This window comes from Macaca nemestrina, chromosome 2, assembly GCF_043159975.1.
Source record: "Macaca nemestrina isolate mMacNem1 chromosome 2, mMacNem.hap1, whole genome shotgun sequence".
NCBI lineage: Eukaryota > Metazoa > Chordata > Mammalia > Primates > Cercopithecidae > Macaca > Macaca nemestrina.
Window position 1 is genome coordinate 192,638,865 of NC_092126.1, and position 16,053 is coordinate 192,654,917.

Here is a 16,053-nt window from a genome sequence, read left to right on the forward strand (position 1 = left end):
ACAGAGGGCCTCCACCATGCCCAGCTAATTTTTGTATTTTTTTTTAGTAGAGACAGGGTTTTACCATGCTGGCCAGGCTGGTCTTGAACTCCTGACCTCAGGTGATCCACCTGCCTTGGCCTCCCAAAGTACTGGGATGACAGGCGCAAGCTACCCCTCCTGGCTATTTTACAGGTTTTTACATCAGTTTTTCAGAGTATACCAGGAGAACACAGCATGCACTTCAATTTTTAGCTCCTATTCTCCCACTAAGTCTACAAATACCGTATCTTCTTATGGTACCTAATTTTTTCTGATGCTCACGACAATGTGTTTCTATGTGGAAAATCTGAAATAGATATTAATTTAATGATTAAGTGACTGAATTAAATGGACCAATTTCATACCATGTATCCAGAATTAGAAGACAAAAGAGTCTTTAGAAGACAAAAGAGCAAATTTCTTGGAAATAAGTTACATGAAATCTTTGGGTATAGTTTTCTTATTTATAAAATAAGGGGGTTGAAGCAAAGAATTGGTAAAAATCTTTTCTCCTGTAAAGTTCTATAATTTCAATGGTATTATGTGCTTTTCTTAGATCTTTGCCATAATTGTCTTCAGCTGTGAATTAGTCATATTTAGATAAATATATAAAACTTGTGTAGGATTTATAGGACAGCCATAAACGATAAATAAAGATATAGAAAATGTCTTAAAGAAGAGGTTCAATAAAATGAGATTCACACTTTTATTCTCATAAAACAGGAGAGTTGGTGGCAATTTAATATTAATTGGCAAGGCTACACAGAATTGGAAAATGCAGTCTTTGGAGTCCATTGGTTTTAGATTCATGTTCCAGCCTTTACCTTCTGCTTGCAATGTGATCTTGGATTACTAAATTGAAATCTCTTACGTCGACTTCCTCAACTGTAATATGTGTTTATTGATACCCATCTCCTAGAGTTATTGTAAAGATTTTTAAATAATGTATATGAATAATTTAGCATAGAGGTTGACTCAAGGTGCTAAATGAAAGTCAGATGCCTTTTCTCTTTTCCTGAAGTAAGTTTCCACTCATTTGGCACATGGAAAACAAACCCTGAGCCTTTATCCAGGAACATTGTTTTCTGGAACTTTGTGTTTTTGGTAGAAAACACAGAATCTTAGATAATAGTAGATACTAAAGGCTAACGATGATGTTAGTGGCCATGGCGATGATGCTTAGAAAGGAACTGCTGACCAAGTGTTAAAGGGTCTAGTTTACAGCATAAAGTTATTACAGTGCCACAGAAGTGCTACTATGCCACAAACAAATTAAATAACTGAATCAAGTTTAACTGCAGAATAGATTTCCATGGTAAATCTTTAAACAAAGAATAGTGTGTGCCAGCTAATAATGGAATAATGGTTATACTTTGAATGTATGTCTCCTTGATGAAGCTAGGAAAGTTTTTTTAGGTGTTTTTCAGCTGTAAGGCAAACACTTAATGACAGGAAGTACATGTATTTTATTTGGCAATGTCTTACCAGTTACCTCTAATCCTGCTATATGTTCTAACAGGGTTGAAAGAATTTCATTTCTTTCTATTAAGAAAAGCTAATGAGGCCGGGCGCGGTGGCTCATGCCTGTAATCCCAGCACTTTGGGAGTCCGAGGCGGGCGGATCACCTGAGGTCAGGAGTTTGAGACCAGTCTGGGCAACATTGTGAAACCCCGTCTCTACTAAAAATACAAAAAATTAGCCAGGCGTGGTGGCAGCCACCTGTAATCTCAGCTACTTGGGAGGCTGAGACAGGAGAATCACTTGAACCCGGGAGGCAGAGGTTGCAGTGAGTTGAGATTGTGCCATTGCACTCCAGCCTGGGTGACAGGGCAAGACTCCATCACAAAAAAAAAAAAAAAAAGAAAGAAAACCTAATGAATATGATTGTTCCCTTATCTCCATACAAATACGTGTTTACTGATACCCTTCTCCTAGTGTTATCATAAAGATTTTAAAAATAATCTATATGATTAATTTGGCGCAGAGCTAAACATTGGCTTCAAATACGTCTATGCACTGATCTTCACAGAAATGAGTGTGTGTGTACCTGTAGAAAAGGGCAGGACTTATGTCAAGCCATAGCAGAGTAGATCACTGACTTAAAACCATCCTGAATGCTAATCTTACTGATACTGTAGCTGCAAAGAAAATTATCTGTTGGCTCATTGATGTACATAGGGTCTGCTTGAGCAATTCATTCTCATGGGAAAAAAAAAAACCTCTCGAAATAAATACGAAACCTAAATAGTCGAATGGAGAAAGGAAAAGGAGGGCCTGTCTGATGAGCTGGCTGATACTGGAAATGAACAGAATGTCCATAGGACCAAGACATGGGGAAAAAAGTGAGGCGTGACTAACCTCACCCTGCTGCCTCCAAGGAGTATCAGCCTCTGACATCATCCCTTGAAACTCTCATTGTAGAGTCACAAGGCCCATTTTGAGCAACTCTAGAAGAAAGTAACTAGAGGGCAATCTTCGGACATAATGGTAATGCATAATTACTGAATGACAGAAAACACTGGAACACATGTCATTTCACCTCTGACCCAGCCATTTATTTTCGTGGGAAGAACAACAAGAGAATGGCAATGAAATTACAGCAAGAACACTTTAGGTTAAGAATTGAGTAGAATTTTGTTTTTTTACTGATATTAATAAAAAATGTAAAAATGTTACCTTTTAACATTTAATAATGATGTTTTAATCAATTTTGATTCTAATGTGGTTTCTGGAAATTTTTAAGATGACTTAGAGTTTCTGCAACACTTCATTGTCCCGTTTTCCTTTTAATTTAGTTGTTATTTTCAAAATTAATAAGCTATATCATTCTTTAAATTTTGAATCTTATCTTTCTTAACTTTTTTACCCTGAGATTTTTTAAAATTGTTTTTTGGGTGTGTGTGTGTGTGTGTTTTAAAGAGACATTTAGAATCAGTGTAAAAAGTATCCCAGCTATTATGAAATTGAAAGAAATACCTGGTGTACCATGTTCCAGTCTAAATCAGATAGTGAGATTACTAGGTTTGCTTTGAGTGGATTGTATTAGACAACGTATCAATATTACCATTTTCTTTTTTGTCTAGAAATAAACTTGTGTGTATGTATGTGTGTGTAATATTTTTAACCCCAAATGCATATTGAATCAAAATTACAGTTGGGCTTTTTGTATGTGTTAGACTGTCAGTGTCAACATCATCCAAATATCAGTTAACATCATCTGTGTATCAGGTAATATTGAATCCAAAATCACCATATAATGTTAATAGCATAAAGTACTGTATTGCCTTCACTAACCTGAAATGTAATATTGCATAGAAATAGCTCACACAGCTTTTCATATGTTTTCTTCATCCAACAAATATGGCTGTGATTAAGTACTCATAAGCAAAGAATCATGTAATGAAAAAAATTTACATACATATGAAATAAGCACACTGATTCTCAGGCATGAAACAAAGCATATCATCTCTTCCTTTGCATCAAGACTTTTTTCTTTAAACAAGTAAGACACCGAATAGTGATTCTGAAGTATAAGCTTCTTCATAAACTTATTTTCAATTCAATATTGTTTCAATTGTAAATGCAACAGGTTTTTTTTCAAGGGCTGCATAGATCTTTGCAAACTTTATATTAATCTCAAGAGACATATTGACTGGGAAAATATTAAGTTCCTTTTAATTTTATTTTTCCCTGGAGCATTTTTAAACTCTGTTCATTCTTTATGGAGTGCATTTTCAAAAATAGATTTCTACTTTCAATAATAATGTATTCACTAATCATGGTACAGTACTTCATAAATATACCAATAATATTTTTGATAAGGAATTCATTCATTATTCCCTTTTGTGCCTGCATATTCAAACTGCATAAGCATCTATAAAATAAGATTGGCTCCATGTACATATAAATGAGCCTAAAAGCATACAGAGAAATGGTATACTCTGTACTTTTGACATCTTAATAGTGGATTTTAATAAGGGAAATTCTGTATCTCTGGCACTTACTTGTGGTTGGGGTTAACTAGTTTTCATAATAGGATTCTAGCCCCCCAGGAGATGGAAGTTAGGAGCAGAATGAAGGCTTTGGTCCCACAAGATGGGGGTTGTGAGAGCAAAGTGGCAGACGTGTGGTAGCAGGGATGAACTATGTAGAACAAGGAGCCTCTCTAAACTCTGTGCATGGCTTTTAAGTTTAAACATTGATGGCTTTCATTGTGGGTGTGACTGAAATATTCTACAAATGACCATCACGTGAGGCATATTGAATTTTCTTCTTACAACTTATATGACTTTCCTTCTTGTCATTAATAGCATTTTTCATATGTTGCAAAGAGACGATTGTTAATTCAAGAAAACGTATTTACCTCAATGCCAGTAAGGTTGATCATAGGGGGTGTTTTTGGATAGATTTTGATTTTAACAAAACCATTCAATTACAAGTTTCCTGAGGTTGGTTGAAGATTTAAAGTGTGCACTTCCATTCTTTGCCTTTTGAAGAACATCATCTCCTAGATTTCCCCCGAGTGTTTTGAGATCGATGAAGATGTTGTGAGGGAGGGAATTGACTGTGAATAGCTGTTTGACCACAGGATGGATGGGATAAATGATCACAGCTCTGGTGCCCATGCCTGGCTGAAGGGGAGAGAATGGAAGAGCTTGCAGTGCTGCTGCCACAGCCGTTAGGGGTGAAGAGATGTTCAAACACCACATTAATAGCCTAATTATGTTAACCAAATGATATATGTGGTGGTTGATTGAAGTTTTTTAAGCTTTCCCTGAGGTAAGAAAAGTATGGCCTGGAAGTTTATGAAGTGAGAACATAGATAATGTTTTGAATATTCTTATTTTAAAATACTTCCTAAGATATCCTCCACTCTTACCCTTCATTCAATGGAAAGATCTAGCAAGTTTCTTTTATGTGGAACTCAGTATACAAATACTCTCTTTAAACTTGCATGACTAATGTCTTTAGAAGATATCTTCTTCTATAGTTAAAAATAATCCATGGGGCACTTCACAGACTGTTAGCAGTATTAAGCCAGTAGATAATTTGAATTAATGGATTCAAATACTTCATTTTCTTAGTAAAAGAAAGTAAGCCATGGAAAGATCAATGGGTCCATATGGGGTGATAAAACGAGGGTCCTAGGGTAAGACCTAGGATGAAAGCTGGGCTCCTTGGTCTCCCAGCCCAGTGCTTGTTCAGTTACACAACACTGTAGGCAACAGGCTACAGGTGGAGACACTGACCTTTCTACAAATGGATTTGACTATGTCACTTCCTAGATTAAAACCCTTCAAAGCCCATTGAGACCCTATCACCTCAGAATAGAATTTACATTCAGTACCATGGCCAGCAAGTCTACACCCGTCTGGGTCCTTATTTCAATAGTCTCATTTTTTCTTTTGCCACCTTCTGCGTACCGAACTCTTTTTGTCTTTCAAATGCTGCTGTTGTCGTGTGTGTGTGTGTGTGTGTGTGTGTGTGTGTGTGTAATATATGGCCTTTTCTTATGTGCTGATCCATTTGCCTAAAGCTCTCTTCCCAGGGCTAGCCCCTGCTCAGCCTGTCAGCTTCCACTTACCTATCACTTTCTAAGCTGGGTCGGTGCTCTCTGTGCTTCCTTTTGGGAGAATACCTACCGTGTCACCTTGCACATGTCTGGTTTTACTTATCTATCCTTCTGCAGATTGTGGCTAAAAATGGTGTCCATTTGGTCATCCCTGATGCCTACGTTTGATACACAGTAGGTCATGTATAAATGTGTTATGATCGAGTAGGAAATTGAATTGATGAAGAGTTAGGGGATGATTTTCTTTCTTATTTGTCTCTAAGTGCTATTCTTTGATATTTCCGTCTCCCCAAAATAGTTCCTCAAACCCGTGACCTCTACTTGAATTTCCTCCACTTATCATTTCCATAGGATCTTCACCAAATTCGAGACATTGAGGTTCATAGTTTCAATTGTGCCCTCTTGTGGCACTTTATGAAGAGGACCAGCCATTGGCCATTTAGGCCACCTGGCTTCAAAGCCTAGTCCCATTCTTGCCATCTTAAGCCTTAGGCTTCTTCTCTGCTGGGATTTTCTCATCATGGGGATAATAACAATAATTACCCCATAGGCCTGGAATGAAACTCCTGTGAGATTATCTATGAAAAGCCCCTGGCATAGTGTTGGACATTTGATACTGTATTAAATATTGACCGTTTTTATTCTCGGTCTAGAGACTCCCAGATCTTCACAGAAAATAAACAAATAACATGAGGCTAGAATACACTCTTCTTAATGGAAAATGAGTGTTAGTGAGTATAAGTAATTGTGATCTTACTTTCATTGTTACCTTCGGCATTAAAATCTTTCCTTTAAATGAAAATCGTATTTGCATTTAGAAGTTGGTAAAAATGATCATTTCCAACTTATATAAACCTCATTTATGGCATAAGCTTTCTTTACCAGTGAAGTGGGTAGCTATGACCTCCTCTTACGCCAAGGTACTCAGAAGGAAATGAAATTTTTCAATCCCCAAATTGCAAACCTTAGCACAGACTGTGACGGCATAAGCCAAGCAAAGCAAATGGAGGGAGGCTCATTCAACACTTTGGATCCTGCACACGGACCCATTGGCTTGCGAGCCCAGAGGCCAACCTGATATCAGTTCACCCCTGTTTGGGAAGAATAAGAGTGCATGCTCGTTTGACTGCTTGTAAAATATTATTGGACAATTAGAGGCAAGTCTATCCCAAAACTGAGTCTTATGTTAATCGTGTTTTTTATTTTCTGTCTTCTCAGACAGCTCAGCTCTCTCAAGCCAACGGAATAGTTTCCCAACTTCCTTTTGGACCAGCTCTTACCAGCCCCCACCTGCACCTTGTCTGGGGGCAGTTCATCCTGACTTCCAGGTCACTGGACCCCCTGGCACCTTTTCTGCAGCTGATCCCAGTCCTTGGCCAGGACACAGCCTGCATCAGACTGGCCCAGCCCCTCCCCCTGCTGTGTCTGAGTCCTGGCCTTATCCTTTGACATCTCAGGTGAGCCCATCCTACAGCCATATGCATGACGTGTACATGCGGCACCACCACCCTCATGCCCACATGCGCCACCGCCACCATCATCACCACCATCACCACCCTCCTGCCGGTTCTGCCCTGGATCCATCCTATGGGCCTCTGCTGATGCCTTCAGTGCATGCGGCCAGGATTCCTGCTCCCCAGTGTGACATCACAAAGACAGAACCGAGTACAGTCACCTCTGCTACCTCAGCATGGGCTGGAGCCTTTCATGGGACAGTAGACATAGTGCCAAGTGTGGGATTTGATACAGGTAAGCTGCTGGATTTCTTTCTTTCTCTAACAAGATAAAGTTAATTTAAGGAAAGGTGGAAATTTGTTTTGAAATTATTTTTTCTTATCTGTAAAGTTAAACTTTACCAACATGTTTATGGAACCTAGCCATTTTGTAATAATTTCTGCATTCCTGCAGAAACTGGTATGACTAGCTCATGCAATACAGCCTGAGAAAGGTCTCAGAGCTCTTCTCTTACCTCTTAGGCTAGTAGTCTGTCCCTTTGAAATGGACTCTCTGGTAACTTCTGTTTACAAAGAACTGAGCCCATTATTTAAATCTCCCGTGTCTCTGTACATTATACCATGTGTCAGGCCTAATAGAATTCAGAAATAGTAATTTTTATTTACTTGAGTAATTTTTAATTACTTGAGTAATTTTTCTTTCTTTCCTTTTTTTTTGTTAGGCCTCATGTATGACTTATAAAAACTGCTTTCTGAAATATAGTCTATAGTGTAGCCTTTTGAGCAAGAATTAGGGAACATATTTTAAAAGAATGATGTTTTCTTCATTTTCTTCCTCCCCTCCCCTCCCCTGCCCTCCTTTCCCTGATTTTACCCTCCTTTGCCTTTCCTTCTTTTCTCTTTCTTATTCCTCCTCCTTTGTTCCTCTCCTCTCTTCCTGTCTGATTTAAATAATACAAGACTTAAAAGACTACTATAAAATTTATATTCAACAGATTTAGAAACGAATAGTAAGGAAATGATTTCTTCACAGAGCATTCATCTCCTCTCTGGAATTCACTAGTTCTGAAGGTTACGTGTTAACTGTCTGAGCTTGGTTTTTGAACCAGACTAGTTATATTAATAGTATTCATAGTTCTGAGCTCATGAAATCACAGGCATCAGAGCCCAAAACGACAAATTGATCATTGCATCCCTAGAGTCCAAAGTGGTGGGTCCCAGATTCTTTCGCTAGAACATTTTGCGGCACACTGGAACTCTCTTTCCAAAAGCTTAAAGAAATTCTTTCCTTCCTCAGCTTTTGTGTAGTATGGAGAACCCTTAGTCATGTGCTGGTTCACAACAAATAATTCCCCAGAGTCATAAATGCTCAGCTTTATTTCACCTCTCCCGTGATGTGAGTGGAACATTCTTATTTTGGTTAACTTGAGCTTTCCATTGTTGATCATTGGAAATGATCCCTGAGCTTTCCATTGTTGATCATTGCCCCATCTAACCCATTTCAGCTTCCTATTGAGACTGGGTTCAAGCTGCTTTTCTAAACAAAGTATCAGGGGACTCGGTACTCCCTCTGCAGGAGAGGGTGTGATGGGACAGCCAGCGCCGACTTCCCTTCTTTCTTTGCCACACACTAACAGAATAAAGAGAACTTGGGAGTCATGTGACGCCTGAGGCCAGATCTTATTAGAGTTCCCAATTTGGCAGCTGCCTTCATGGACAGCCGGTCTCAGGAGGCTCTTTGTCTCATGTGGTACCTATGTGGCAACAGTAACAATGCTCTTCTCAGGTAAAGGGCATGCTCTTCCCTCTACGAATTCTACCAATAAGGGGGAAATGGATGTGATTATTGCTCTTTCATTTTGATGGCCTGCTTTGTACTTGTTCACTTCAGTGTGAGCTTGATTCACTGACTTGTTACAGAATTTCAGGTTGAAATAATCTCATCAACATGAAAAGCCATTCTCACATCTTTTGGAAGTAGACAAGAGGGATTTTTCCCCCTGGAAATTCTTGAGAGGACCCAGTTGGATATCATTTATGATAATTCTTCATACTTACAGAGCTATGAATGAGCATTTATTACTCACAATATGAGGCATTACCTGGGGTACTTTATATATAAATGCTCACACACATACACACACACGCACACACACACACATTACTTTAAATTCTTAAACTAAATCTGAGATAGTTCTTGTTAGTTTCATTTATGAATAAGAAACCTGAGGCTCAGAAAACTACTAGCTTAAGTTGCATTGTTATGTGTCTAAGCTGAAGTTTGAACTAAGACGTGTCCCTCTCTAAGGGATTACTGGGATACCATCACCTTGTGTAAGTAAATCAGGTAAAATTAGGTGAATTCGACTATTAAAATGGTTAATAGTGAAAGATGAAGGTTTTCCTATTGCATGCATGGCGTGCTGCTCTTTGTCAGTGTAGGTTTAGGATGACAATCAAGATTCGTTTCATAAATTTTGACCCAATTGAGAAAACAAAGGAATCATGAAAATAAAGATAAAATTATTAGCATAATCATTGATCAGGCAGAATTGGAGATTCTAGATTAGACTTAATGTCACAATTAGACCTCCTGCTGCCTTCAGCTATATTTAGATTCTGGTACATGCAGTTCTGGGGAAAATCTCGACTTCAGAGAAGATTCCTATGGACACCTTCCTTGTTATACAGCTTAGAGCTCCATTACTATGAAGAGATTGATGATTGATCAGATTTTTCTCTGAAAAACATAACCTGAAGCCTAACTCTTGTACAGTTTCCCTACAAAAGGCACAAGCAGAGCAGTGCACCAACATGCATCGAGGCTGGCCTGAAAAAGAGAGAGTGGAAGGGGCTGAGCCATACGTGGTCATTTTATTCTGCTAAACTCAGATGTAATAACAAATATTACATCTCTCTTTCTTTGAGAGGAGTTAGAGAGGGTTGTTGCAGGTCAATTTTTCTAGGAAACAGATTCTGAGACTCAGATTTGCTTGTAGACAATTTATGGGGTAATGTTCTCAGGGCAACATCTTTGGAGGATAAGAGATTTGGGCAGAAGAAGTCTCACCGATGAAGTTAATAGAGGCCTGGATTCTACAAGGCGCTCCAGAGTGAGATGGTTCTTCATAACTGTTCTGCCTCGGGCCAAGGGGGTTGGGCTTTTACATTCCTGAATTGACCAGTTAGAAGTTGTGATCTGCTTCTGGGAAGGGGACATGATATTAGGCGAGGTGGGTTTGTTCAGCTGAAGGCAATTCCCAAAGAGAGAAGCAACTGAGAGTCAGAAATTGCCAGCAACAGGAGAATAAATGCTTCGGTCCTAAAGGGATGGGGATCTGGTTGTACACCACACTATCCTCTAAAGAGGGACAGCAAAAGGGTAGTAGCCACTCTACCACTTTTCCAACTACTTTTAAATGAACAGAAGTTTCTGCATAATAGGACCAAGCTAGGAAGGGGTAGTAGAGCAGTTGAGAACAGTGAAACTTGGGTCCCTCTATATAACCTCTGCCACATTGACCTGACCACACAGCCTGAAACAGTGACTCAGCTGAAAATTCAGCATCAATAATTGGGTGACTACGAAGCAGCCAAGAGAAGAACCTTCATATAGTCATAAAACTTCTCAAAGTCCCGGTGAGCTGGACCATTAAAATATAGGTCAATTTCACATCCATTAGAAAATAAATACATGAATCCAATTATTTTTAGTGGAACTTGCTAAAAACATGAAATTTTCTTTTTCTTTCTTTCTTTCTTTCTTTCTTTTTTTTTTTTTTTTTTTTGAGACAGAGTCTCGCTCTGTCTGTCGCCCAGGCTGGAGTGCAGTGCTACGATCTCAGCTCACCACAACCTCCACTTCCTAGGTTCAAACAATTTTCCTGTCTGAGCCTCCTGAGTAGCTGGGACTACAGGTGCATGCCACCCTGCCCAGCTAATTTTTGTATTTTTAGTAGAGATGGGGTTTCATTGTGTTGGCCAGGCTGGTCTCGAACTCCTGACCTCATGATCCACCCACCGTGGCCTCCCAAAGTGCTGAGATTAAGGTATGAGCCACTGCGTCCAGCCTAAAGACATGAAATTTTCATTAGTAGAGAAATGATGTCTTAGTGCTTTCAAGCTGTTATAATAAAATACCATACACTGGGTAGCTTGTAAACAACAGAAATTTACTGTCATAGTTTTGGAGGCTGCGAAATCCAAGATCATGGTTCTAAAAGATTTGATGTCTGGTAAGGGCCTGTTTTCTAGGTGCCCATCTTTTCATTGTAACCTCATATGATGAAACGGGCAAAGTAACCTTGAAGATCTCTTCTATAAGGGCAATAATGCCATTCACGAGGGCTCCACCCTCATAACCTAATTACCTTCTAAGGCTCCCTTTCTTATACCATCACCTTGGGGGTTAGGATTTCAACATCTGAATGTATTTGGAGGGGAGTCATAAACATTCAATTCATTGCAAATAGTTTAATAATTTTAGGTGCTTTTTTTCATTGTATCTACTTAAAAAAATTAAGGAAACCTTGAAATCTAGAAGGTTGAACATAATATAATGTGTAGTGACAAACTAAAGTTTTATAGTATCATGTATGGCATCATCCAGGGGTTAGCAAAATTTTTCTGTAAAGAAACAGATCAAAATATTTTATGCTTTGTGGTGCCATACAGGTCTCTTGTTACCACTGCCTAATTCTACTCTGCTCATGTGGTGCAGAAACAGCTGTAGACAAAATTGGTATGAAGATGGTTGTGTTCCAATAAAACTTTATTGATTCACACTGAAATTTGAGTTTTATATATTTCTCATGTGTCATCAAATGCTACTCTGCTTTTTTCCTTCTTTTCTTCCAACCACTGAAAAATTCACTCTTGCATTCTTAACTCATGGGTGTACATAAACAGGTGATGCCGAATTTGGCCTGTGGGTAGTTGCCGACCCTCAGTATCTATCATCCCTGTGTATAACTGTTATCTTCTACACACACTCATGCATCTGGGCGCATGCACTTCCTCAGTGAAAGTTATCCTGAAGTGTATATACCAACTTTTAATGGTAGTTACTCATGGTAAGTTAGTGGATAGCATGAGCTTTGAAGCCAGACTGCCTGATTTTGTAAGCCCAGCTTTGCCACTTACAAAAGAAGCAGACTTTGGACCAATGACTTTGCCCTCCTTCTACTTCAACTTCTTTATAGGTAAACGATGCCTAATAGGATTGTTTTGAGATTAAATTAGTTCATTCAGTAAAGCATTTACAAATATACCGGGCATATAACAAGTACTCTGTAAATTCTAGCTATGTAAGAGAAGATGGACAGACTTTCACTTTTTTTAACTTCTAAAAATTTATTATTTAAATATATTTCACAATAGCATATGCTTCACCATTTTCGTAAGTATAACTGATGGGTCTTATATTCACAATATTGTGCAACCTTCTAATTACAGAACATTCCATCACCTCAACAAGAACTCCTATTCCTCTTAGGAATCTCTCCCAATTTTCCCTATCCCCTATGCCTGGCAAATATTAGTCTGCTTTCTACTTCTGTGGAATTTTTTATTTTGGAAGTTTCATACAAATGGAATTGTATGATATGTGGCTTTTTGTGTCTTTTTTCACTTAGTATACACGTTTTCAAGTTTCATGTGTATTGTAGCATCTATCATAAAGTCATTCTTTTTTGGAGCTGGGTACGATTTCACTGTGTGGATAATACCACATTTTGCTTATGCATTTGATGCATAAACAAATGAATATGGACATTAGATTTGTTTCTACTTTTTGGCTAATAGGAATAATACTGTGATGAACACTCATGTGCAAGATTTTGTTTTGTTTTGTTTTGTTTTGTTTCGTTTTGTGACGGAGTTTCAGTCTTATCGCCCAGGCTGGAGTGTAGTGGCAAGATCTCGGCTCTCTGCAACCTCTGCCTCCCGAGTTCAACCGATTGTCCTGCCTCAGCCTCCTGAGTAGCTAGAATTACAGGTGTCTGCCACCACACCCGGCTAATATTTTGCATTTTTAGTAGATAGAGATGGGGTTTCACTATGTTGGCCAGGCTGGTCTCAAACTCCTGACCTCGTGATCTGCCTGCGTCGGACTCCCAAAGTGCTGGGATTACAGGTGTGAGCCACCGCATCCGGCCCTCATGTACAAATGTTTATGTAAATGTGTGTTTAGTTCTCTTGGAAATATATCTAGGAGTATAACTGTGGGGTTGAGAGAACCTCACTTTTTATTTTATATATTTCTGTATTTTATATATTTTCTGTATTTTTTTTCAAAGAGCATATATCTGTGATTTTTAAAATATTTACCTTTAAATTTTTAATTCTTAATTTTTTTTAAGTATTTAAATTGTTAAGATTCATTACAATATATTATAATAGGGTTTGAGGTTTGGTAGGCAAAGCTGCCATAGGAAAGAAGTAAGGTGGTCCAGTTTTTCTGACGGGCTGAGTGGTGGTGAGGGGAGTGAGGTGCCTCTGGAACAAAATTTAAAGGGATCCATACTGTCAGGGCTGTGCAAGTGTATGCCACCCCATGTTTCACACCCAGGGCTCCTTATTTCTCTAACCTTTGTCTTGGTGTTGCTTTGCTGTCATGCTAGCTCACTCTTATTTTTTGCTCCCTCTGTTGAACAGGTATTACATACAGGTACCTTGGAATGATCAGTATGGTATGATCATATGTCATTTGTATTTGCCCTCCACGCCACGTGAAAAATGCCCATCTTTACCAAGAGGGTGTTATCACAGATCTCACATTTGGCTTTTTTCCCTTTCCTTTATCAATCTTTAAACTGAGTTCCATGGTTTCCATAGGAAAAATACTCAGAATGTGATAATACGGGCTTAATTGAGAAAACAAAAGATCTATTATCAACTGAATTTATTTACATTGCCCACATATACCTCTTAGAGATCACAGTTCCCTATAGCATATAAAATGTTTTGTATATTCCTCAGTAAAAAAGCATTTTAAATTGTGTTTAGCAGGAGATTTTTCCACTCCACTCTGCTTTTATTATGAACACATTTTTGGGGGTATACTTATTAACTTCTCATTTAACTTTGTTTCTTCCCCATAATAGAAGCTATGGTTTTCAGCTTTTTGAATGACTTTCACCTTACTTTAAGCTGCGTGTAACCTAGGTTAACAAGGGTAGGTGGGGCCGAGATAACACCTAGAATCGTACAGTGAATAAGGAAGGGTCACAGGATGTGGAGGACTGATTGCAGCTATCTCAGAGTATTACACTGGGCCCCTTTGTGTGTAAGGAGGGGGAGAGTTAAATGTGGAAATATTTGTGATCATGTACAACATATTACCAGGCATTCACGTGTGAATGCCAGAATATGTCTCCTCTTATCATCCTCAGATTTTTTAGTGATGACATTAAGTAAATTCTGACATAGTAGTCCTCTTTCAGTGGTCACAATCATTCCATGCATTCTACTGAAATGTTGTCATTCTTACTTCCTGTTATTGCCAATAATTTACCTAATGTAAGACATACAACCTTGTACATTTCAGCCAAGTTTAAATTAATTTTTCAAGAGAAGATTTGCTAACAAGGGCTTTTTACTGAAATTTAAACTTGACTTTCACAATTTCCACTTCATCCACTTTATTTAAATGTACCCAAAACAAAAGTAGTCATGCTTTGTGGTGTGACTTTTTTATAAACACAAGCTGCTCATGGCATGAGATTGTATTCATCTGTAGATCTACAGATTTATTTTTCTTGGGATCCCTCATGTTATTTTAGCTATAATTTTGTTATAAATATCTATTTTTACTTTGAGGAATGTCACAATAATGCAATATACAGTATACATAAACAACTTAGAATTGAGGTATTCATATACTTTTTGCTAGGATACATTTAGGTAACCTAATATTAAACAAACAAAACAACATCATATTCATATATATATATATACACATATATATAAAACAATTACTTTTTCATAAACTATTATTTCTCAGGTCCATGAAATCTAGAACTTAGAGGGAGTAAACATATGCTGATGTACCTTTTGTTTCTCAAAAAAACACATCCTAATTACTAGCCATTAATTTGTGTAAGTAGCCACCTAATAGTGGATTCTCTCAGTGAGTCATTATATGAGCTGGCCCCAAATGTGATTATATCCAGATATTAAACACTATCTTGTTCATCTCTCACTTAGCAAGATATCTTTAGTTATCAAGTGAAATCAAGACTGTGTGTCACAGACTGGGACAATGTTTTTTTGCCAGACAGAGGAAACAACACTACAATAGCTACTGGTCCACAAATTACTTGCAAAGCACAGACTGAGAAGTTTGTCATAAGTACAGAAAGTTGTTTCTAGTATTCTCTCTGAAGAGATTTTCATAGCAATAAGCTTTACTCTCTAACCTGTGAATGAAGTTCATCTGTTAAGAAAACTGGAAAAAAATTGTTTGAGGTTCTCCATTTTGATATGAGATAGGGAGGACTGGGTACTACAGGGGAAGTCAGGAGTAGATAAATGTCCTAATCTACCCTTTTCTCTACGTGGACAGCTTGTGCCTGATGATATCATAAAAGCAGAATCATATTAAATGGTATTATTAAATGGTATTCCAAATTATTTATGGTTTAAGGTCAGTAAGCTATATTTAAAAACAACATTCCGATTTAATCTGAATATTCTGTGAAAGGGACATTATTCACAAGTGACAAAAATTATATTTTAAAGGATTTAAGTTGTAATCATCATTGCTCGAAATTGTTATATAGTATTCACTTTGGAACAGACTAATTAAACTGCTTTAGTGTTTAAGATTATGGTGGCTGGCACTACAATGATGCTTTATAATGAAGTCTATTAGTTAAAAACATAAATATCTTGGTTTTGTTAGGTACAGGAAATACAAAAAACAGGGTGAGAATAGCAAATATACTAGAGAAGCAAATGGAGAGGCAGTTTCTCTCCACGAAAGAGAGATCTATTTACTTCTTACT

At 37.9% G+C, this 16,053-nt stretch overlaps 1 protein-coding gene across 5 annotated transcripts in view; it reads left to right on the forward strand.

Moving 5' to 3' along the window:
* Window positions 1–16,053, forward strand: part of LOC105485507 (vestigial like family member 3) — a 53,466-nt gene that overhangs the window by 15,131 nt on the left and 22,282 nt on the right. For all 5 annotated transcript variants that reach the window (XR_989604.3, XR_989603.3, XR_989602.3 and 2 more), the window contains exon 3: window positions 6,813–7,343. Coding sequence is in view for 2 of the 5 variants with exons in the window: in XM_071092568.1 (XP_070948669.1) it covers window positions 6,813–7,343 (531 nt within the window). In the remaining 3 variants the exon portion in view is untranslated. The remainder of the gene's footprint in view (window positions 1–6,812; window positions 7,344–16,053) is intronic.